Raw genomic sequence first — 25,219 nt, forward strand, 5'->3', positions numbered from 1 at the left:
ACATAGCAATTAGTAGTAGTGTGCCATATGTGTATGTGGGTGTGTGTATGTGTATTTTTTTTTTTTTAACTTTTCTTGCGTAGATTCATGAAAGTGGTAGCTTTTCAACCTCTTGGGAAGGAGTTTGATTTTCTTTAAAGAAGAAATCATGTCACCCCCAAAATACTTCTGTTGTTCTATAATGCATGTATGGGGCCATGGTAATACTGTCTTTAAAAATCAACTCAGTTACTCTGAGTAACTCTCAGTTACTCTCCCTCCCCCAGTGACACTACCTGTTTTAAGGCATGTTTGTTGAATTCTGCATGCATTGGGATTTTGCTTTAGCTGTAAAACTGATTTTCTTTGAAATCTAACATGCTAGTAAATATCTTTTAATTAGTTTTCTTTTGCGATGTCAATATTATTATTTTCATGGAGTTCCCTCTAGTGGTTAATTTAACATGAAAATTCTGTTTTCTTCTCAAACAATATAGGTTTGCTTGTTTTCTCTAATAAATGTTCTACCGCTTTGCTCTTTTCTAGATATCCTGACACATTGTTTCCTCCACTCTCATGTTTGTTCTGACCCTTTATTGAGTTAATAGTAGTGGTCAATGGGGAGCATCTCATTTTAGGTTGACAACTTACAGAGACAATCGAAACAGATCATGTGTTATTTTCAACATCTATTGTATATGGGGGAAATCACTGAAATTTTAATTTAAATAGAGATTTAATAAGTATTCATTGACTGATTGTACTCAAGACATTATGCTGGGTGCTGTAGAATCCAGAGAAGATTTCCATTAACCCTAATGCCTTTACTTGAGCTTCCTGCTAAAAATATGTATAAAACAATTGGTTCGGCAGCATTTTTCATAGGGGAGTAAATGCATTTGTAAAGATTCCTCCAGTGAAATAGAGTAAGTTCTTGATTCTGAAATACCAAGCAGGAAAAAAAAAGTGCCCCCCCCGCCCCGCCTGTATTATGATTCAGCAATAGGTTTAAGTAGGGCCCCAAGGAAAACTAAATCTCAGTAAAAAAAGAGAACATTAATTTACACAAAAGATAAGAAAAGTGCATTGCCCTATGATGTGATTAAAGTTATAGGCCACATTGATTGTTGCTGGCTTTTTGTTTTGCTTTATTTTTTTTTAACATGTAACAGTTGCAGAATTCTACCTCAAAATATGTTACATTCTACTTAGTAAAAATTATAAATTTAAGTTATGCAGAGAATAGAACTTCAGAATAATTTCTATTTGGCTGCTGTGAAAGGGTCTTAATATCCTGATACAATAACCATATACTATGTGAACAGTAAGTGAGAAAGTTCTTGCTTAGCTTAGGAGTCTGTAAAAAACAAATGTTTAAGGGATAGCCTCACTGCCATCCTTTACAGTTCTTTTCCAAAGTTTCTCAGACTGTAAGACTTCGCCTTCCCGGTGTGGTCCATTAGGAAGCTGTTGCCAGCCACCTATTTTGACTGTGGCTACCTATGGCTGTCAACATCCTCTGATAAGAGGAGAAAAGAATCTGGCTTCTAACTCAGAAACTATAACTGACTATGGAACATCCCAATAATTTAGGATTGTATTGGATTTAAGTGACTGCTTTTTCAGAGCCAGCTAGTTTTTCTGAATTCTCTTGGATCTTTATGTGTCTCAGTGAAAATCCCTCAGAGATGGCCAAATCCACCAAGCCTTACCCGGATAGAGTTCTTGAACAGTAGTTTTCTTGGAATTAGTAAAAGAGGAGGGATCTTCTCAGGCTACAGTATTTTCCCAGCAAAAGACTAAACAGCAATGGGGTGGTCATTGTTTTTTAGGAGATCCTTTTATAATTAGTCTAAATACCAATATAATAAGTGTTACTGAAATACAAACATGTGATGAGATAGAATAAAATAGAAAACAAAAATGTAATAGAGGGGAAATGCTATATAAGAAATGTAAATTCTTGGGGTACCTTGGTGGCTCAGTGGGTTAAAGCCTCTGTCTTTGGCTCAGGTCATGATCCCAGGGTCCTGGGGTCAAGCCCCACATCGGGCTCTCTGCTCCGTGGGGAGCCTGCTTCCTCCTCTCTCTCTGCCTGCCTCTTGCCTACTTGTGATCTCTGTCTATCAAATAAATAAATAAAATCTTAAAAAAAAAAAAAAGAAATGTAAATTCTTGCCCCTTCTCCCGAAATTCCATATACAATGTGAAAGCATTTTTATTTTCTTTTTATGTGAGTGCCATTAATTGTGTGGCATTGGTGAGACTGGCTGGGGGGAAATAACTTTTCTTTAAAATAGTATCCCCGGGGAGCCTGGGTGGCTCAGTGGGTTAATAAGCCTCTGCCTTCTGCTCAGGTCATGATCTCAGGGTCCTGGGATCGAGTCCCTCATAGTGCTCTCTGCTCAGCGGGGAGCCTGCTTCCCCACTCTCTCTCTCTCTGCCTGCCTCTCTGCCTACTTGTGATCTCTCTCTGTGTGTGTCAAATAAAGAAATAAAATCTTAAAAAAAAATAAAATAGCATCCCCAAAGTAAAATGAGAACATAAGGAACAAAGTATTATATATTATTCATCCAAAAATTGGTATTTCTGAATATCTGCTAATGAAAAAACCTGTCTCTTCTTTAAGGCATTATCATGTATAGTCATCCCTATCCAGGAGTGCAAGACCAGGAACAAGCCACGTAAGTAGAAACATCCAGCATGACTACTCCTTGGCATATAGTCAAGCTTCCATATAAAGTACTATAATTGGAAATCACAGTTGTATGTGAATGAATGTCAATCTAGAAGAGCTGTTAATATAAGTCACTGACTGGGATAAAAGGAAGTTTCTGAAAATCTGTACGGTGAGGTTGCCGAGTGAGCTTGCTGACTAGAGAGTCAGAATCTGCTGCTTTTATAAGTCAGATATGTAAGTGCTTCATGATGTCAATTTCCCTGCATGGCATTTAAGTACTAGTTCGAATCTCAAGAACTGTATATTCCTTGCATATACCCAGTAACTCTTGGAGACCGGGGTTTACTTACTTATTCATCAAATATCCCTGGTCAGTTCCAATGCACTAGAGCTATATTTACCCGGGGTCATAGCCGAGTCATGTAGAAGATATCTGGCTGCCTTGCAGGAAGACTTATCTGTGTCTGAGCCAAGTGTTATACTGTTTTGTTGATGGTTTTAGTCATGAGTTTTTCTGAAAGGAAGAGAGTTCCAGAAACTTATGTGTGCTTTCCTCTTCCTATTGCTCACTACAGAATGAGCAGCCTAATCGATATTTTAGTGGCACTCTCCATCCTGATGGGCTACTCTGTCACTACCGCCAGCTTTGTCACCTACGTTGTCAGGGAGCATCAGACCAAAGCCAAGCAGCTGCAGCACATCTCAGGCATCGGAGTGACATGCTACTGGGTAACAAACTTCATTTATGACATGGTGAGTAACTTGTGTCATTGCAAGAAAGACAGGATCGATTTGGGAGAAGACATCAGTTTGAGGGGCACCTGAGTGGTTCAGTCGCTTGAGTGTCCAGCCCTTAGTATCAGCTCACGTCATGGTCTCAGGGTCGTGAGACTGAGCCCCCTGTCAGGTTCCACACTCAGAGTGAAGCCTGCTTGAGATTCTCTCCCTCTGCCCTCCCCTGAATCATGCTCGCTTGCACTCTCTCTCTCTAAAAACAAATAAATCTTTTGAAACAGATGGTATTAGCTTTATTGGCCCTACCTTTTTCAGATTGTTACAAGTCAGTAAATTAAGAAAAAAACATTTGCATCAGTCTTAGAGTCATCTGAGAAAGGAAAGCTCCACCTCCCCTCATCACTATGGTCTGAGACCATCTATATCAGATTCCACAGGACATTTACTGAAATGCAGATTCCTGCCCGCCCCCCGCCAGACCTACTAGTTCTGCACCTTGGGAGTAGAGCCAGAATATGCATTTTTAACAGGATCCTGTATTTTATGCATACTTAAGTTTGAAAGCTACTACTGTGGAGAAGTAAAAGTGAGCAAAATAGCCTTGCCCAGTGGTACCAAATAATCATGCTTATAAGAATTTAATCAACTAATATTAAAAAATTTGAAGTAGCAGTCCCTGATGAATGACATTATTAGAGAAGAATAGTTGGCACAATAAGGGATGAATTTCACTGACAGCTCTCTCATTTACATAAAATGGTCCCAAAGTTCAGATGGGTTTTCTTGACTCCAAATGTGCCAGTTTTGGCGAAAAGCCCAGGAGGTGGTATGCATTTGCCTGGTGATTATGGCAAAATTGTCTGAGTTGCTGTATAGATCATTGGCTTGAAGAGCTGGAGAGTAATTAACTGCATATCCACTTTGTTAATGTATCCAGTGAAGTCTGAAATGCGTTTGTTGAAGAAGTCAAATCTAAAAAGAATCGTAATGACTCCTCTGGACTTAATAGGAGCTTTAAAGCCAAGAAAGCTTAAAGTACATGATTCTGTGAAGAGCTGCTTACTACTTAGATTCTATTGTCATATATCTGGTATTCATTCCAATTTAGGAGCCCCCCCTCAGTTAAATTACCATCTCCTTTATAGTGTACATCTTGCTACAGCCTGCACAGCATTTAATATTTCTGTTTGTCAATAAAACACTGAATTCTTCGTTCATATACTTACAATTCCAAGAATGTGTGGAACCCGCCACCCTGCTATTTTACACAGAGTGTCTCACACTGATAACCAAGCCTTAGAAATATACCACCGGTCAGCATTCCAGCATTCAAAATGAAATCAATATTTTGAGGACTGAATCTAATACCAAGATACCAAGACTGTCTTATCTTTCTCACTGAACCTCTGTCACCAAATGATCCCAAGTCTCAAAGCCTGGAGGCAGGAACACCAGGGACTCTGTGTACATCTATAAAGATGGAGACTGGCTTGACCTTCTATTACAGGAGACAAATTCTAGAGTGAAATCAATGGTAAAATAAGCTGAACATGGCAAGCAACAGGAACATAAATAAAAATTCATTCCTTCACCGGTTTCAAGGTCAACTTGTTACAATTTTAACTAGATGGGCTATTGATGTTTTTGGAAAAATATTTGCTGTATATTAAGCCTTGTTTTACATATTCCCATAGGCCTTCTACTTGGTGCCTGTAGCATTTTCAATTGGTGTCATTGCAATTTTCAAGTTACCCGCCTTCTACAGTGGAAATAACCTAGGAGCCGTATCTCTCCTCCTTCTGCTATTTGGGTAAGCTGCAGTGAAAGAATGAACAGATGTAATTTACATATGTAATTTAATTACGTAAAAATGGATGCTTTAGAATGATCAGAAAAATGTGTGTACATGTATGGATTTATGTATTGACAAATCATGAGTAGATAGGATTGTAAGTTGTGTACTCGTATATATTTTATTTACATTTTTATAGATGTCTAACATATACACAATATTATCTCTGTATTAGGCCAATACAGGTAGTACAGGTTAACACCATCAGTGCAAGCATAGCGGTTCTGTCTGCCCTGAATGCATGAGTAGTATCCATTGACTTCGCAGTGTAGCTGATGAAGGATTACTTTGTCTTTAGTTCTTCTTCATCACTGGAAAGGTTGCTGCAAATTTGCTCAAGCGGGACATCCAGCTTCTGGGCATTCCATGTCTGGTTAGCTAACTTAAAATAAGGTCATTATTTTTTCTCAGCTTTAAATTGTAAGATTGATATTGATTAAACTCTTATTTCTGAGAAAACAAACAAACAAACAAACAAACAAAAAAACTTCCCTGCATAAGATGACGACATGTCTAGAAGGAATTAATGTGTAGTTGGATGGTCTACAGCTACTCAAGTTTCCTGAAAAGAGAAGCTTCTTACTGTCACTTAAGAAACCCAAAAGATTTGGGGTGCCTGGGTGGCTCAGTGGGTTAAAGCCTCTGCCTTTGGCTCAGGTCATGATCCCAGTGTCCTGGGATCGAGCCCCGCATCAGGCTCTCTGAGCCTGCTTCCTCCTCTCTCTCTGCCTGCCTCTCTGCCTACTTGTGATCTCTGTCTCTCAAATAAATAAATAAAATCTTAAAAAAAAAAAAAAAGAAATCCAAAAGATTTGTCAAAAAATGTTATAAAAGAGAGCTCTAACTATAAGAGATCTAGGAACTTATCCCAAATATTTATTTTCAAAACCCTATCAGAGTTTTGTTTTTTTGTTAAAGGATAGTGATGAAGGCATAATTTTAATCCTTAGTATTATTAACATACAGGTATGCCACATTTTCTTGGATGTACTTGCTGGCTGGGCTCTTCCATGAAACAGGAATGGCTTTCATCACTTACGTCTGCATCAACCTTTTTTTTGGCATCAATTCCATTGTTTCCCTGTCAGTGGTGTACTTTCTTTCCAAGGAAAAGCCTAATGATCCGGTAAGGTCCATTATTAGTCTGCTAAACTTCAATAAAATATGAAACGTTTCAATATGTTCAAGGTGAAAAGATTTTCTGTATTTCACATGATCTAATACAAAAGAGAGGAATTTCATTTAACTCTATTAAATTTAGTAGAGGAGAAACTACAGCCTTTGAAAATTCTTTTTAGGCTCCGTCTAGGTTTATACCTATGATTGTATTTGCCCAGTGTCAAAACTATTGACATTTGATAGAGCATGAGCGGGGTGATGGAGGTGAAATCAGATATATTTTATGACAGTGTGAAAATCATGCAACCAATTGGTCAGCTACACTTTTTACTCATTAACAAATTGCTATGGTATGGTGGTAACAAGGACAATGACTTAGTTCTATGACTGTGGGTTAAGATTTTTTTGAACATTTACAGAGAACAAACCTAATTCATCCCCTTTCAGTCATGTATTGAAATCTACTCCATTGTAAGCATCACTTTCCATTCAGAGGGGACAATTACAATTAGTGAGAAAGGAAGCACTAGCAGTGCTCAGAGATTGAATTGGAAAGAATAGAGAGGAAATGAATTGAACTAAGGAATAGACAAGCACACTCCAGAAGGAAGAAGACAATTCATGAGTTGGAAGTGGTTGGCCCAAGTGTGAATAACGTGAAAATGAGCCATTTGTTCCACAACGAGATAGCCTGGCGCTCTTTCCTCCCTTCATTTTAGTCTCTCTTCACGTACAAATTACCTAAGGTTCTAAAACGTAACCTTACCAAATGCCTCCTTTACTCAGGCTTGAGCAATACCTTGTGTCAGACCCCCCAACAACTTGGCTATTTCTGCATTCCTAGGATGTAAGGCAGGGTTAGAAGGGATTCAGCCTCCAGGATTTGGCCTGATCAAAGATAGCCTGATGACCTGATCATCTCAAGAAAAAGATAATCCTTTTCTGCTTGTATTTTATGTATAAATCTCTACTGTTTGTTTAGAGTAAATACTTACATGTAAATTCAGCATACGTGTGAAATATTTGCCAATCTAGATGAATTTCTCAAGTTTTACTATTTGTCCACATCTAGTTTTGCATTTTTGTCAATCTGTTAGAAGTCTAACACCGAGATTTATTTTTTTTTTCCCCCTTCTCATTTCAGACTTTAGAACTTATTTCTGAAACCCTCAAGCGCATTTTCCTGATTTTTCCACAATTCTGCTTTGGCTACGGTTTGATTGAACTTTCTCAACAACAGTCAGTCCTGGACTTCTTAAAAGCATATGGAGTGGAATACCCAAGTGAAACCTTTGAGATGGATAAATTAGGTGCAATGTTCGTGGCTTTGGTTTCTCAGGGCACCATGTTCTTTTTCTTGCGGCTCTTAATCAATGAATGGCTAATAAAGAAACTCAGGTAAACAAAATGAAAATACCGTGTCTGACATCCATGATCAAACTCAATTCAGAATATTTCAGAAGTGGTCCATAGTCATCTTTCCATTAGTAAAATGGAAATGTGGTTAAAAAAAAAAAAAAAACTTAAAAAAACTGTCAAGTAATTCACCAGTCATTTCATTTAGTAAATAGTTACCAGACCTTACTATATGTCTGCAAGTATTGTTGTAGAGTGAGAGAATAATACTAAAGAAGCTCAATTGTTAGCCTTAAGGAGATTAGCCTTAAGATTCAGTGGTAAAAAAAAAACAAACAAACAAAAAAAAAAAAATTCAGTGGTGGAAAGATAACACATACGTAAACAAAAGATGTAGTGTTTGAGTTGTTTAAAAAGGAAGGATAGAAAGTAGAAATGAGAAGAGTGCTGAGTGAGTAGCATATTAGCAGTGGGTTTCAGAGAAGATTGGGTAAAGAGAAAAACAGAATCATAAATAAAAAAAAAGAAATGTATATACCATTGACCCAGGTACTCCATTTCTAGGATTCTTTTCCTACAAATATGCTCACATACATGCAGAATTATGTATGTATAAAATCATCCGTCATAGCAGCCATTCTTAATAGTAAAGGAATGAAAACAAACTAAATGTCCTCCATGTAAGGATTGGTTTGATAAATTATGTGTTTTTTTCATACGTGAAACACTGTGCAGTCATCAGACTGATACAGTTCTGTATGTAATATTTGGGGTTACTGCTAATATTATTAAGTGAAAAATCTAGTTTCAGAACTTTGTGAATTGTTTATTACCACTTGGGTTAGAAAAGAACTATAATTTATACGTACATATGCACTGACTATCTCTAATTATGGGTGCCTTGCTGAAGAGAACTGTACAGGAAAACTTACTTTTCACTATATATTCTCACTATATATTCTTCAGTACCTTTTTAATGCATTGATGTGCATGTATCACAAATGGAAAAATAAAACTTAAGATAAAAATAATGAAAAGAATGACAAGAGCAAAGATCAAGCAAAAAAGTCTTGGCTTGTATTTGAGAAATGAGTAATACAGTGTGATTAGAACATAGAATAAATGTAATGAACTAGTAGGAACTTAAGCAAGTGGCCAGAAGACTATGGAATCTATTAGATACTTGGCTAAAGAGATGATTTGGACTTTGTTCAACAAACAAATAGTTGTCCAATAAAGATTTTGACCAGAAAGCAACCTGATCAAATGGTGGTTTAGGGGATGTGATTCTGTGGATGTCCTGCAGATTAGAATGGAAGAGTCAGAGATATTGGAGCAGTTTGAGATTCATGAAGAATTTAGGTGAGAAAGAGTGAAAGCCTCTGATGGTAATAGAAATAGACAGAACATGATTGATGACTGGGTGTTAGAGGCATTTCCAGTGTTAGGTGTTAGAGGCATTTCCAGTGTTAGGACACTGACACGAGTGGATTTTAGAATGGGGAAGATTCAGAGAAAACATCGCAGTTGAAATCTCTGGGGATATCATTAAAAGAAGCAGGTACATTGGGTGGAAGATCTGATTGATTTGTTGGGTTTTTAAATTTTGTTTGATTTGATTTGCTTCAGTATATGTTAGGCAAGATGTTGATGTGGGTTTGAGACTTAATTAGTTTTCAGGGCCGATAACCTTAACTAGATCCTAGGTAAGACTTTCACAGGAAACAGAACATAGAGGAACATTCATGTCAGTGATGATAAAAGAAGAAATAAAAAGGATTTTCTTTAAAGAAGGTGATAATTGATCATGGACTTATAAGTGTTGGGTCTTATTAATGACTTCGGTTCTCTCTTTTAGGAGGTAACTTTCCCCTTGTTACTAAAATTAGATTCTGAATTGTAACAGTGGATCTGAAAGCATTTAAGGCATGGAAAGCAGAAGCTGTTTTCCGAATACCATATTGGATATGGTGAATGGCATCCATGCTAATTTTAACTTATTTAAGTAGCATAATGCGTAACAAATTTAAAACAAACCTAGTGTGTGATTGCACACTTTTAGTGAAGTGAGAACCTATTAAAATATGTGAGAATTGAGCAGTGCCGTTCAGAATCACTGATGCAGAATCACTGGGTCCATTTTTTAGACTCTTCTTTAGAAAATTTAATTCTTCACCCGTAATGGAGACAATAGATGAAGATGAAGATGTGCGGGCTGAGAGATTCCGAGTAGAGAATGGCGCAGGTGACTTTGACCTGGTCCAGCTCCATCGTCTCACAAAGACCTACCAGCTTATCCACAAAAAGATCATAGCTGTAAACAACATCAGCATCGGGATACCCGCTGGGGAGGTGAGGAGCACTGCTTCGTTCTGAACGGCCCTTTATATTGGCATATTAAGTGACAAAAATATTCTTTTCTGGAAATTATTTTTTCTAGAAAAATACTCAGGAAGTTACCCCCTGAGTATTTTGATGGATTCTGTATATAAAATTTACACACATCCATGTGTTACTTACCCTCTAAATCTTCCCTCTTAACAGAAAGGAGTCACCACACCCCAAGTCCTAAGCCTCATCCCAAGCTGCTGTCCTGCCTGGGGTGGTTTTCCAATCACAATGTCTGTGTGGGGTGCTGGCTTCAACTTGTAGTTTTCAGCCATGTATGAAAAACAGCATAAAGAGACCAGTGTCCAGAGGCAAGGTCCTAGAACTGCATCCATATTTATTCTTGCTGTTTTTATAGAGAAAATATTGGGGCACCTGTGTGGCTCAGTTGGTTAAGCATCAGACTCTTGATTTTGGCTCAGATCATGATCTCAGAGTCATGGGATTGAGCCCCACATAAAACTCAACGTCAGTGTGGAGTCTGCTTGAGATTCTCTCTCCCCCTCTTCCTCTGCCCCTCCTCTCTTGTTCACTCTCTTATAAATAACTAAATATTCAAAGGCAAAAAAAAAAAAAAAAGAAATAAAAAAAAAAAGTCAGCTTTGAAAGGAGAAAGAGAATGTGAGCATTTCCCTTAGTTTTTGAGCGGAGCTGCAAACCAAATGCATCAAATCTATTCAACAGCATAAAATTATTCCTTCAGCGGCTTATTCAGTAAAGTTGTGATTTTGTGTGAATAATGTGAAATCTATAAATATAATTACTTTGTGAAGTTAGCATATCTTACTTGTGGAATGTTTTATCATGTCACCCAGATAATATAATAAAAGATAATGTGTAAAATAAGTCGTAAGTATATATAAAAACGTTCAGATGGTTAAAGGAAAAAAGATATTTAAGTAACCATTTGTTTTAAAAGAGAAAAAGTTTCATCAAATACCAACAGAACACTACAATATCCATGAATAATTCCAATGATGTATTTTTCTTTGTAATTTATTTCACCCAGGGAGAAAGAGAAAAGGATATAATAGTAGCATGTCTTTGGTTTGGATTAGGATTTATCTATGTTTTTTTCTTTGCTCTCCCAAACTAGTGCTTTGGCCTTCTTGGGGTGAATGGAGCAGGAAAGACAACTATCTTCAAGATGCTGACAGGAGACATAATTCCTTCAAGTGGAAATATTCTGATAAGAAATAAAACTGGGTATGAAAAACCGTGGCTTCACCTTACTGAGCACAACATAATGACGTGAAAAAAATAATTAAATGAACTCTTTGTTATTTTTGTAGTCACATAATTAAATCCTTAGGGGAAAAATAGCTATTCTAGGAGGTGGGAATTTATAAGTTTTAAGTGTGATATGGTCGTGGGATATTCTACCTTTTTTTATTAGAATCACCAATCCCTGTGACCAAAAAGAGCTGCCTTCCCCATATTGGGGGCCGAGCAGGGCCAGGCCTTTTGAAACTCTGTGTCTTTTCTTCTCTCAACTCAGGTCCCTGGGTCATGTTGACTCACACAGCTCCCTCGTTGGATACTGCCCTCAGGAGGACGCCTTAGACGACCTGGTATCTGTGGAAGAACACCTGTATTTCTACGCCAGGATACATGGAATTCCAGAACAAGACATCAAAGAAGTGAGTAGAAGTTTGAAAACTGGTTCCTTTGAAAACCACGACTGTTTTCGCTCCCCACCCCCTACTCTCGCAACTGAGTGAGACCTGGAAAACTGTGGCATGTTCTTGCTGTCACGGACCACTGAGGCAGTCTTCCCTTCGTTGTGAATATCCGACAAGACGCCTGCGAACCCAGTTGCAGAAGCTCCTGACCTGTATTTGCTCAGAACTATCCAGTAAAAGATCACACTTGCCAGAGGCTCAGGGCTGAGCCGTGGTTGGTGATGTCTGCACACCCTCCTGTGTTTAGATAAGTTCTGAAACGGGATTCCCCAAAAACTGCCCCCGTAAAAGCGAATAGCTTCCATTTTGATTTTTTTAAATGTGATTTTGTACTTCAGTGCCATCATTTGACTTTTTACTGGAATGGCTGACTCTTGGGACAGTTTCCTCTATTTCTGCCACCCTGAGGACCTGTTGAAGTCCTCCTAGGATTCCACTCTTTGCCAGAGCTGTTTAGCTACAGAAATAGCCCACGAGCCCATGACTCCTAAGTTAACGCACTGCAGTTTCGATACTGGGTCAGTTTTAAATAGACATCAAGGCTTTGTGACAATTTGCCCCCTCCGTAAGAAGAAAGATGAAACAAAGAGGACAGTCTGTGAGAAACCTACCTTGTGAAGGGTAGAATTCTGTTTCAGCTCTTTCAAGTTGTGTATAGAAATCCTGCAGAAAGTCCAGTCCAACTGTAAATACACAACACACATTTGGGCGGGGGGAATCCCATTTAAAAATGAGCCTCCACAGAATTGTTTTTATCTCTTTAAGACATTATTAATTTTTAGGTGGACCTTTAAAAGTAAAAACAAAATAAGTTGGGTTTAAATGTTTGAATTGTTTTCAGTATGTATTTCTTCATTATAGAACTTTCTTTCACAATTATCTTTTGTCCCTGCAGTGCTGTTAGGGTTTTGGCAGCAGAAGGTCAACAACCTAACTCCTCTTTTCCTCCCACAGACTGTTCATAAACTCCTGAGGAGACTTCACCTGATGCCCTATAAGGACAGAGCTACCTCTTTGTGCAGTTACGGCACAAAAAGAAAATTATCCACCGCACTGGCCTTGATAGGGAAACCTTCCATTCTCCTGCTGGTAAGAAGATCGTTGTGGAAAAGGGGACTGCATGATTAGACCCACATACCCAATAGTGTGTGTAACATTTTATTGTCATCGTTGCCATAAATCTTTACTGAGGTCTCCCTTTGTGCTGGTTATTTTGCAAAACATCTTACATATACCACCTCATTAAGGGAATTTATTTTTTTAAGGATTTTATTTCTTATGTCAGAGAGAAAGAGAGAGAGCGCGCATGTGCACAAGCAGGGGTGGGGCTGCAGGCAGAGGGAGAGGCAGGGTCCCTACTGAGCAGGGAGCCCGATACAGGACTTGATCCCACGACCCTGGGACCATGACTTGAGGTGAAGGCAGACGCTTAACCGACTAAGCCACCCAGGTGCCCTTATTAAGGGAATCTATATCAGCAAAGAGCTATGGCTAGTCCATTTCAGAAGAAATACTTGTTATGGGAACAGGAAGTAGCCAGAACAAATTCAGGATATTCTAATAAGTAGTTATGGAATACAGAACAGTTTGATCGCCCATTATTGAAGAAATCTGTTGTTAGTAACTCATGAGGTGAACCAACATATTTTCCAACTTCTCCTAAAATGGAAAGACAGAGTTTAGGGCAATATGTTGTGCTAAAATTTCATTTCCCTGTTACTTAAAAATATGTGTTACCTAGTTTGGGATTGACAGTATGCCTCTTTAATTTATTTGAATTCTTTGATGCAAGAAATGCATTCCACATTTATATTTTGGTTAAGAGTTGGAAAATTTAATTCATCACCTGGAATACAAATTACCCATAGACGTGATCGATAGGGCTCCCTGCTCTTCAGGCCAGACGCTGGGAAGGGGCCTATTTCTGAGAAATGAACCTGCGCTTATTTTGGAAGATGCACTACATTTAAGGAACTCTGAACTTCAGAAGAGTTTTGACTGTATGCAATACAAATTCAACTATAAATCACCACATTATTCCAGGGATTAAGTCCTACAGAGGACCCCATCATTTAAACCGCCCAGCTAAGTGATGTGCAACCTACCTTTCCGTAGTACCGGTTTGTAATGTGTTACATCCCTGCCCATCAATGCTTATGGTGGAATTTTATTGTCTAAGTGTCCCTTAACTTGAACAAAACAATCCTTAGGCACTTCTGTGAAAGAATAGATGTAAAGTATTTAAAATGTTTAAAATTGCTAGGCAAATGTTACGTATTAATGAGCTAAGCTGAAATACAGGCTATGCAAGAAAGCTGTCATATTTTCTGTCGTACGCTTTACCCTCTATGCTCTCCTCTTCAAGAATAGGAGCAGTGACAGGATATCCTTTCCTGTTTCCCCGGATCAACACTCATTCCTTTAGCCTCTTACTATAAAGACAAACCTCAGATAATCCTATGTACATACTCTCCACTGAGAAAACAGACCTCTTAATTATGACCTAATCTTGTTCTCTAATTTGTTAATCATCTCTTACAATCTATTATTGCTTATTTAGCAATCTGTTTGTCATCTATTTTGAATTTTGTGTCTGAACAATTTTCCAAAACATCATTTATCTTAAAATATAATTTGTATTTTCTACGTGGAAATTTCTGCAAATATTATTTTTATTCCTCCGAAGAGGATTCAATTTCAATTAATATCATAGAATTTAAAATATACCTCAAAATAAATACATTATATGTTGATAAAAATAAAAAATTAAGTAAATTTTTTTTAAAAAGTTCAGAAAGAAATAAAATAAAATAAGATATACCTCAAACATACTAACTGAAAAATCAAAAATTGTGTTCTGTGAGCAGCATATGCTCTATTATCACACAAAGCCACAGTTCTGCTCTCAGGAGCAAGGTAGCAATCTTGTTGATGTAGCTTCAGATACATCTGTGACAATGTAGTATTAAATGCAGAAACCCCACTTTGTCAGTAATTGATGCAGATTTTTTTTCCCAAAGAAATACGAGACAAGTGTAAAGTAACAGGGTGTCAACCTCACTGAAACACTTTTTTAAAACAGATTGACAATTCTAAATGATTAATTTTGAGGTTTTTGACAGCAGCAGAAAGAAGCCTATTAAGTATAAAACAAGTTTGTCACAGGACTTCGCAAAGTGATTTCTGTTCTAGGCAAGTGAGACGCAGTGATTCATGTAAAGAACCTCATCAAAAATTAATTAATTTGATAAATTTTTCTTGTAACTTTCTATTAAGGACGAGCCAAGCTCTGGGATGGATCCTAAGTCGAAACGGCATCTCTGGAAGATCATTTCAGAAGAAGTGCAGAATAAGTGTTCCGTCATCCTCACGTCTCACAGGTAAACTGAGGGTGGGAACCCGAGGGCCAGTGACAGGATTCTAGGAGGAGAGATGGGAAGAGAGAATCCCGTAGAGTGTGCCTGGGTAACGAAGCCACAGTTGGGTTAAAGTAATTTATGTTGTCGTCATGGGAGCAACTCAGGCAGGTTTCACGTGAGAATCCAGTTCCCGTGGTAGGGGGTTAGGGCCTAAGCGATCTGTGTACAAACAGTTTCTCTTAGGGTGCCTGGTGGCTCAGTCTAGTGACTGTCCCATTCTTGGTTTGGACTCTGGTTACGATCTCATGGGTCTTGAGATCAAGCCCCTCCTCAGCAGAGTCTGCTTGCGGATTCTCTCCGTCTGCTCCTCCCGTCACGTATGTGCGCCCGCACGGGCACACATGCGCGCTCTCTCTCTAAAACAAATGAATAAATCTTTAAAAAAGGAAATTTAAAAATAAAAAGTAAAAACAAATTTCTCTTAAGAGGAACTTAAACTATTACTCCCTGTTGCATAAAGTTCATCATCCTTAGCCTTCCTATGGAAGGCCTTTTATTGTCTGGCCTCATCTAAATTTCCCATCTTCTTTTTTCCTGTGACCCCCCACACACACACACACATTCAGTCAATCTAAATGACTTAGTGGTTCCACAGACACTTACTACTCTTCCCTATCACCACACCCTGTCCCTGCCTGGCTTTCGACCTGAAATGTTTTTTTGTTTTTGTTTTTGTTTGTTTGTTTTCCTGAAATGGTTATTTGACAAAATCTGAGTTCTGATCTCCCAGACCTCCTCCATGAAGTGGATCCTTCCAATCAATTCAGTAAAAAAGCTACTGAAGCATTTTGTCTGTGTCTGCCTTGTAAGGTTAGCCTTGTATTAAAGTCATCCTTTCACTTCAATGATCATATAGTAGAAAAAGTTCTAGATTTTTTTTATAATTAAGAGTCACATTGATATCCTAGCTTTGCCCAGCACGCTATATGTTCTGAAGCCAGTCTTTTAATTTCCATTCATTTTTGTATGAAGTGGAGTGGATTTGTACCAGTTGTCATAGTTCTTGAAATGAGGGATTATATAATCAAGTACAGGTTAACTAGTTATAAATAAGAAAGCATAAAAGCCAACTGAATATGGAGTATGAAGTGTCATGAAAAAAAGCTCAGGATTATTTTGGAAACATTTCTCAGGGAATGTAGGTCTTGAGCCTAAGCTTGAAAGAGGTTGAAAGAAATACCGTGTTTGATGAGAGGGCATTCCAGGTGAGTGAGATGGCTTCAAGCTGGAGAATAAAGAGTAATAAACCCTAGGTGAAGACATTTAATTTATATTTTAAAATGTATTTTTTGTGTCCTTCAAGGGAAAGGACATTTTAAAGCACTCAAAGAGTATTTCTGAGGTGCCGTAATGAAACATTTGAACTTACGCTTACGAGCACTTTTCTGTGCCCGGCATTCTGATGTGGTTCTGTCTTTCAGCATGGAAGAATGTGAAGCTCTCTGCACCAGGTTGGCCATTATGGTGAATGGAAGGTTCCAGTGTATTGGGTCTTTGCAGCATATAAAGAGCCGGTGAGAGGCACCTGGGTGGCTTGGTCTGTTAAGCTTCTGAGTCTTGGTTTCAGCTCTGGTTGTGATCTCAGGGTCCCGAGACGGAGCCCCACACTGGGCTCTGCACTCAGCAGGGCGTCTGGTGGAGTGGCTTTCTCCCTCTCCCTCTGCCCCTTCCCACAGTGCTTGCTCTCTCTCTTGCTCTAAAATAAACAATTTAAGTCTTAAAAAAAAAAAAAAGAAAGCAAGTGAAGAACTATTGTGTTGTTTGTTTTAACATACAGTGTGGGGAAGTCACTCTACCAGTACTGTCCTAACCTTTGAGGATTGCTTCACAGCTTGTCTGTGACAAGAAACAAAATGGGAAGAAAAAGTTGATCTCCAACTCACCTAAAAGTTAAATTGTCTTACTAAAAGGTCTTAAAAAGAAAAAAAAACTACAACACAAATACTCTCAGAAAGGAGTTTTCTAAGAATTTACTTGATAACAAGTTAGACCTTGACAAGTACAGAAAGGCATAGATTTTTATCTTGCGTGTTCATGTACCATGTGCACAGGCTTTTAGTAAGCTGTTTAACATTTTTACTGCATTCAGAACCTTTTAATCAATAATACTTTTGGGAAATGTATACAAATATCATATTACCAAATTAAAATTAAATTAATATTTTATATTTGCCAGAGTACATATGCACTTATACATGTCCATGCTAATCTCCAAACTTCAGGGTGTTACTTTATACCTTTATCTGTACAAGTTGGCTTCTTATGAAATAGTATGAGCCAAGATAAGTAAGAAAAAAGGATGAAAGAGACATTATATGTTGTTCTCACAGAGTCTGTTGTGACTTGTTTATAAAATCTATACTTGGGGAAACAGTTAGCTAACATAATAAATCATCATTCATTTTTAAAACCCCAGTGACTTGGGACACCAAATCTCCAATGACTTGCCTTTTTAAGACCTTGTTAGTTTTAAATTAGAAAGTATTTAACCCCGGATACTGACATTAGATGCCAGTTCATTGATGTCAATGAAAGCCAGGTTTTTATCTTTTCTTTCTAATGCAGCTTTTGTCCAAGGAGTGTGACTTTGTATAGTGGTAGAACTAAATAAAAAATCATGGCAGTGCACTATTGCCAGTTGCAACACACCTTGAACTTTAACGGCAAAATGGCAGTCTTTATTTAAGAAAGAGGCTATAATGGTCAGCTTGGGTCCTGTTTCATTACCTAGAATTCCAGGGGAGTTATTTCAGCAAAATGTAACTCATACCACATTTTGCACTTTCTCTTTCTAGTTTTGGACGAGGATTTACTGTCAAGGTTCACTTGAAGAATACCAAAGTGAGCATGGAGGCCCTCACAAGGTTTATGCAACTGCACTTTCCAAAAACATACTTAAAAGTAAGTAGGAAATTGTCCTGCCTTTAGGTCTTGATTGGTTTTGATAGTCATAATCTAATATGGATACTTGCTATTTTCAAGTTGAGTGTAACTTTATTATTAATTGTAATATATTTATTAGTTCAAGATACATAAGATATTCTGAAACACAGTATGAACAAATTTAAATTAATTATAAGATTTTATAGCTATTTAAAAATAATGAACTCCTGGGGTACCTGGCTGGCTCTGTCTGTAGAATGTATGACTCTTGATCTCAGGGTCTGTGAGTTCAAGCCCCACGTTGGGTGTAGGGCTTACATTAAAATACATATATACATACATACATACCTATATAACATATATACATAAATGAAGTGTAGTCCTTTTATGTATCTTTATTTCTTCCTCACAAAGACTTTATGACCATACTATTAGTTTTAGAGTGGTATATATAACTAGTTTATGAATTATATATGTTAAGGAACTGAGGGATGACAGATACTGTATGATCAAGGACATTTCTTTTTTTTAAAAAATGTAAAATTCCAGAATGTCATAGCTAGAGAATATTATCTTCTTGTTCCTCTCATTTGGAAGACAAGCCCACAATGGTTTGAACAGAACTGCTTGGAAATCAAGTTCTTCTTAGCTGAAATGTTGTTCACTTAATTTCATCATATATATATATATATATATTCATAGGATGGACAGGCACAGATATGTGTATATATCTCACATAGCATATACTTAAAATAAATGCATGGGACAAAAAAAGCTGTCTTTATAATATCTTTCATGTACAGATAGTTTGTACAAGATGATTATAGCAAGTGAATGTTTTCAAATGAAATCAGGTGGTGGGAGCACCTGGGAAGTTCAGTCGGTTAAGTGTGAGACTTTGGCTCAGGTCATGATCTCAGGGTCCTGGGGTCTAGCCCCATGTTGGGCTCCTGTTCAGCAAGGAGCCTGCTTCTTCCTCTGCCCCCCTCCCCATGTGTTTTCTCTCTTTCTCAAATAAATAAGTAAAATATTTAATAAAATAAAAATAAAAGACATCAGGTGAGGAACGGTGGAAAAAAATTTAAAGGCTTGGGCAACGATCCAGCTCTGCCTGTGTGTTTTCCAGCAAGACATTTAAAGTCTCTGAACTTCCTCTTTCTCCTTTATGAAATAGGAATAATAACATCTACCTCACAAGACTGGTGTGAGGAGCAGATGATAAAATGCCCACAAAGCTACTTCGTAAACTACAAGACACCATATTAATGTGCCATGATTGTAGAGAGCAAAAGAGAGTACATATTTTAAAACCATTCTTTTACCTCTATAGAATACCTTTGCCTCGACCTCCCAAACCTCATCTGACTTCTCCAGGAAATAATAGCTTTTATGATTCTTATCAAAGTCCATTTTCTACCATATAAATTAAAATTAAATTTAAAAATTAAAGGATACTTCGCCTTACACAAATCACTGTAGTGCTTTTTCTTTTGGTTAGTTTCCAGGTCGAAACCAGTGTTTGCTCATTGAGTGATGAGATTCCATTCATGTTGGTGTGTTCTGGGACCAGGGCTACACAGAGCAAATGCAGTGATCATAAAAGTCTCAGGTCTCTCTTGACAGACCATTCTCTGCAAGTTGGGTGGAGGTTTCTAGATCTCTAGAAGAGAAGTAGCAAGAGCAGCAGTTGGGGAGTAAATAAGTAAGAAAGTCTGAATGTGGCGACAGGTGTGATGCACCCACGGGTCAATAGGAGGGGTTAGGCAGAGAGCAAAGGAGTAAGAAAAAGAGAGGTTTCCAGCCACAGAAGTCTTGAATACCAGGTGAAATTCACGGTCTTGATCTGACCCATATAGGTTGCAGGGGTAGATGCTGGTGTAAGAACATATCTTGATCAGAGAGTGCCCCAGAAAGATTATCCTAGCTGCTGTGTGCCAGAACGTGTGACGGTACGCAGGCTCTAGGCCACAGAGGACACTGTGGCAGTCACTCAGATACGGAGGGGTGAGAATGGGATTAACACTAATGGTGCAGACAGAGAGGAATGGTTTAAATGTGATACGCGTTTTAGAGGAGAAGCAAATAGGATATGGTAACTGAGTAAACATGTAGAAAAGCAGGATGTTAAATATGCTCCAAAGAAACAAGAATAGATTACTAAGTAGATGGTGATACTATGGTCTAAATAAAGACATTGGGAAGAATTTTAGGGTGAGTTAAGAAAGAACATGGCGTATTTTTTTTAAAGATTTTATTCATTTGAGAGAGAGCTGGCACAAGTGGGCATGCGCAGGTGGGGGGAGGGGCCGAGGGAGAAGAAGAGACTCCCCACTGAGCAGGCAGTCCAGTGCGGGGCTCCATCCCAGCACCCCGAAATCATGACCTGAGCCAGAAGGCAGACAGTTAAATGGCTGAGCCACCCAAGCACCCTGAATGTGGCGTATTTTAATGAGACTTTTCCTACACAGTGCTTTTGAAATCTAGCTTTTTAGCCAGTATAAATTGAACAGTTAATCCCTAGCCTTTTAGAAAGGTCTACATCAAAACAAAAAGTTTTTTTTTTTCTAAATGTGATCTCTGAAAAAAACCTTATATGCGGGGAGCATAATCGGACATCTAAAATACCATTTTACAGTATTTTTCCTAGGAAGACTATAAGGACTTTATAAGTGCATAGGAATATAGAATACTTTGGAATTGTCGCTAGGTGTTTAATTTGTTTTCTTCTTGGTATTTGTAGAACTTTTCATCTCGTCTTCGCAGGTTGTTAGTTGCAAAACATAGCCATCCTTTACACTGCCTCATCACTGTCAGTGGAAGGAATTTCAGTGTTAGCTCTTGGGCGACTTCTGTGGTCACCTCAGTATTATCAGACATAGCAGAATAAATGTTTCCCTTTCGTCCCCACAGGATCAGCACCTCAGCATGCTAGAGTATCATGTGCCAGTCACAGCAGGAGGGGTAGCAAACATTTTTGATCTGCTGGAAACCAACAAGACTGCTTTAAATATCACAAATTTCTTAGTGAGCCAGACTACCCTGGAAGAGGTGAGTGGGATACCATGATCTGTACGCATAATGTCATTTATTAATTATTACACATTCTGGTTATTTCTTTTTAATAACATTCATTTTATTTGTAATTGAAACAGTATCTAAACTTGCACCTGAAAAACTTACCTTAATTTATGTTTAACTGCATTTTGGGATGTTCAAAAAAAGTGTGAAAAGCATTAACGGTTTTTTAATGGAGAAAAGAAGATTTTTCCCTTCTATAAGACATTTATATCCATTAGGTTATATGAATATGTAAAGCAACAAACCTGTAAAACAAATAGATATTAACACTTTCCTCACTTTCTCCTTGTTAGGTTTCTTTTTCTGCCCCCACCCCTTGGTAGGTTTCTTAAATAATATTATTAATTGTCTTCCTGGGTTAGCATAGGATGGGGGTTTCTAGAGGGAGTTCAGTGCTAGACCTGTAGATTTGCTAGATTCAGGCAACCAAAGAGGTAAATGCAGAATTTTTTGTTTCACTCACATCGTCTGTCTTAATTACTCTGTATTCGATAACTAGAGGCTTTATGGGTTGTCTTTTATCATCTTCGCAGCGTGTTAATTTTGTACAGCTCAACCAACCTGGTATATAAAACATTTAATAGCATCTATCGTCACAACAGGTCTAAACGTTAGGCCTCAGGGACCTCTAAGAGCTGCATTTTATGGACAATTTTTTATGGGGGCTTTGAGCAATTGTGGCTTTACTGACCCAGAAAATTTAGCCTTTGACTTAAAATCAACTACTGGGACCATGTCTGACACAAAGTAGACTCTCAGTTTCTAGAGCAATCTATGATAGACTTAATGATTTTAAACCAAGTAATAAAGGTCTGTCTGTTAAATAATTGGCTTACTGAGCATAATGTGGGCTCTCTATACAAATTTTATTTTAGTGCATTAACTCTTGAAACTAGTGAAATTTCTCTCAATGTTATCATATAAACATTTGATAATGGCTTGGCTTGGGCTCCTGGATTATACTTGATAGAGATATTAATGTAAATCTTACAAATACAGATATGTGGTTATAGATATTTAATTATTGCTTTAGATTTATATTATGCTTATAATTGTAGATATAGGTTTTATTTTCAAACCCCAGTTAAATTATTTTTAAAGATTTTATTCATTTATTTGACACAGAGAGAGAGAGAGAGATCACAAGTAGGCTGAGAGGCAGGCAGAGAGAGAGGGGAAGTAGGCTCCCTGCTGAGCAGAGAGCCAGATGCAGGGCTCAATCCCTGGACCCTGAGATCATGACCTGAGCTGAAGGCAGAGGGTTAACCCAGTGAGCTGACCAGGTGTGCCAAATTTTTTAAGGCTTTATTTATTTAATTTTGAGAGGGAGAAAGCATGAGAAGGGGGAAGGGCAGAAGGGGGAGGAACAAGCAGGTTCTGCACCAAGCACAGAGTCTGATATGAGACTTGACCCCAAGACCCTGAGATCACAACCTGAGCTGAAATCAAGAGTGGGACATTTAACCAACTGACCCGTCTAGGCAGCACCTCCCACCCCAGTTAAATTTAAATATCTAAAAGAATACTAGTAAGAATATATATTTCTCTATGGACATATGCCTATAATATCTAGTTTTCTTCTTTTTTTCCTCTTTCACTGTGTGTGTGTCGTGTGTTATTTCTTCCTTTGGCTTACCAAGCACTAATGACTTTATTTTCCTTGGAAAAAATCAGGTTTTCATCAACTTTGCCAAAGACCAAAAGTCCTATGAAACTGCTGACACCAGTAGCCAAGGTTCCACCATAAGTGTTGACTCACAGGATGACCGGCTGGAGTCGTAGTCCAGCCAGCAGAGTCAAGCTCAGCAAATGGCCAATGGCTTCATTGTAAGGAAGAACCACAGAAGATACTGCTTCCTCAAACTATCTTACTTTTAAAGTATTACCCTGTATGGAAGGTACAGTTGTGTAAGACTAACAAGTATCTAACTGTAAGTGGAGAGTTTTTTCCCTAAAGCCAGTGAATGTTGTTGCTACTGTAATGAATTTTGGTAAACTCAGTACTCTGGGAGTGCTCGTGCACATGTTGGTGGTTACAAGGCAAAGATAAATGTCTTAATTTATTACTTTTAATAAAAAGCTTAAAAGGCATGGTTATTAGTAGCTGAAAAGTAAGAATGGAGGAGAAAAGTAAGATAGTTTGGGGTAGATAGAATTGGGAGAATAAACAAAATAATTTATTTCCAGAAAACAGCAAAACTAGCATCATCACAGAGTAACAACGACAGTAAGCAGTGGGCACGATGTCTGCAGTGTACGTGGTGTGTCATTTTCAGTACCTGTAAATATGTGAGAATATGCTGAATCCCAAAAAAGTGCCTTTCCACAAGAATGCCATAGGAAGGCAGTTTACCCTGGTGGTAAACAGAATTTAGATGTATTCCTGCCAGGCCTTAACACTAGTAAGGCACTGAGCAGAGCAAGAAGCTTCTTGTTCTTCACAGGAAATGGATATGTTGGCTGAACAGATCCAAATCCTAAAAACTGATAGAAAATTCATGCTGCTGGCAGGCAACATTTTTTTAATCTTGTACAGAAACCCTCATTTTGTGGGTCTCTCTGCAGAGAGAATAGGGAGGTAAATTTCAACTAATCACCCAGCTGACCCAGAATCATGCATATGGCTATAGGATAGACTTCATAATAATGCCAAATTATATGGCCCTCAGGGAAGGTGGTGTGTGTGTGTGTGTGTCTGTGTGTCTGTGTGTCTGTGTGTATACACATGTATATGCATTTGCCAGGTTTGGCAGGATTGCATTAGTTTCAAAAACAAATAAATGCAAAGTTTAGAAAAAAATAATTCATGGAGTCATTTTATTTGTTAGAGAAGATTCAGGAACCTAAAAATTGCAGTCATGTCACCTACAATGTCCCACGTGATCAGGTCCCTGTTCACCACTCTACCTTCATCCCTCTCTTTCTTTTCTTCCTCTTTAGGGTATAGCCTTGCTGGGTTCTTTACAGCTTTTCCAGTGCACCAAACCACTTCCCATCTCCAGACCCACTACTTGAAATGTTCTTCCCTCCTGTTTGTCACTGAACTATGCTAACAGTCTTCAAAAATGTTGTTCTCTCTCACAGAAGCTTTCCTTTTCTACCTCCTCAGTTTAAGTCCAGTCCCTCTGTTTTAATACTGTGCTTTATTGTACCTCCTACTTTTCTGTCAAACATGCATCCTAATTTATAATATATCCAGACTAAAAATACACATCTTAACAGATGGCAATAGCATTTCTCTTAGGATAGAAAAAGCCTGTATTTAGTATAATATGTACATAAGGCTTTTGGAGTAGAAGTTGTAACTCTGAGAGCATGGTTGTCTTCAGGAGCCCAAATGACAAAAAAGGTGGTCAGGCTCCATAATAATTAAAAGAATTTGTTTATTGTATGTTGTGTTGTTAATTGTGATGAGGGTGGGTGGTTGGTCGATTGCCTGCTTGTTTCTGAGCAATGGTGGGAAGGGAAGCAAAGGGTAAGGAGAGAAGTGGAGGAAGGAGAAAGCGGGCAAGGATTAGTACTAAAGAGAGATGAAAGTCCAGTGAGAAGGTGGAGTGGTGGAGTGGACTTTTAAAACCATGAATATCCAGATATATTTTCACAGTCTCACTATGCAACTGTGCTATGAGCTGCCCTCATGATTTCTAAATCTTCATTAAAGTCAGCCACACTTGCAAATGAGTGTCAAGTAAAATTTGAGGAAGGGATGGGTGGATGTCTTCTTTGAAAGAAGTGAAGAATAAAATCCTGCAATATATTAAAAAAATCATTCATCACAATCAAATGAGATTTATTCCTGGGATGCAAGGGTGGTTCAATATTCACAAGTCAGTTAACATGATATATCATATCAGTAAAGGAAAGGATAAAAACCATATGATCATTTCAAGATTCAGAAAAAGCATTTGAAAAAGTACAACATCCCTTCATGATAAAAGCCCTCAACAAGGTGGATTTAGAGGTAATACATCTCAACATAATAGAAGCCATATATGAAAAACTCACAGGGAACATTATATTCAATGGGGGAAAACTGAAAGCTTTCCC

General features: G+C 38.0%; 1 protein-coding gene across 1 annotated transcript in view; it reads left to right on the plus strand.

Annotated features, from left to right (window-relative positions):
• ABCA12 (ATP binding cassette subfamily A member 12) overlaps positions 1-23,972 on the plus strand; it is a 168,152-nt gene extending 144,180 nt beyond the window's left edge. Inside the window, exons 40-53 of the mRNA XM_082691434.1 lie at positions 2,610-2,664; positions 3,236-3,413; positions 5,090-5,205; positions 6,214-6,373; positions 7,511-7,764; positions 9,870-10,074; positions 11,207-11,316; positions 11,609-11,750; positions 12,747-12,881; positions 15,069-15,172; positions 16,633-16,725; positions 18,007-18,112; positions 21,005-21,142; positions 22,847-23,972. Of these exons, the coding sequence (XP_082547560.1) occupies positions 2,610-2,664; positions 3,236-3,413; positions 5,090-5,205; positions 6,214-6,373; positions 7,511-7,764; positions 9,870-10,074; positions 11,207-11,316; positions 11,609-11,750; positions 12,747-12,881; positions 15,069-15,172; positions 16,633-16,725; positions 18,007-18,112; positions 21,005-21,142; positions 22,847-22,954 (1,904 nt within the window). The 3' untranslated portion in view covers positions 22,955-23,972. The remainder of the gene's footprint in view (positions 1-2,609; positions 2,665-3,235; positions 3,414-5,089; positions 5,206-6,213; positions 6,374-7,510; positions 7,765-9,869; positions 10,075-11,206; positions 11,317-11,608; positions 11,751-12,746; positions 12,882-15,068; positions 15,173-16,632; positions 16,726-18,006; positions 18,113-21,004; positions 21,143-22,846) is intronic.
• Positions 23,973-25,219: the final 1,247 nt, after the last annotated feature.

Source organism: Mustela nivalis, assembly GCF_964662115.1.
Source record: "Mustela nivalis genome assembly, chromosome: 11".
Taxonomy (NCBI): Eukaryota; Metazoa; Chordata; class Mammalia; order Carnivora; family Mustelidae; genus Mustela; species Mustela nivalis.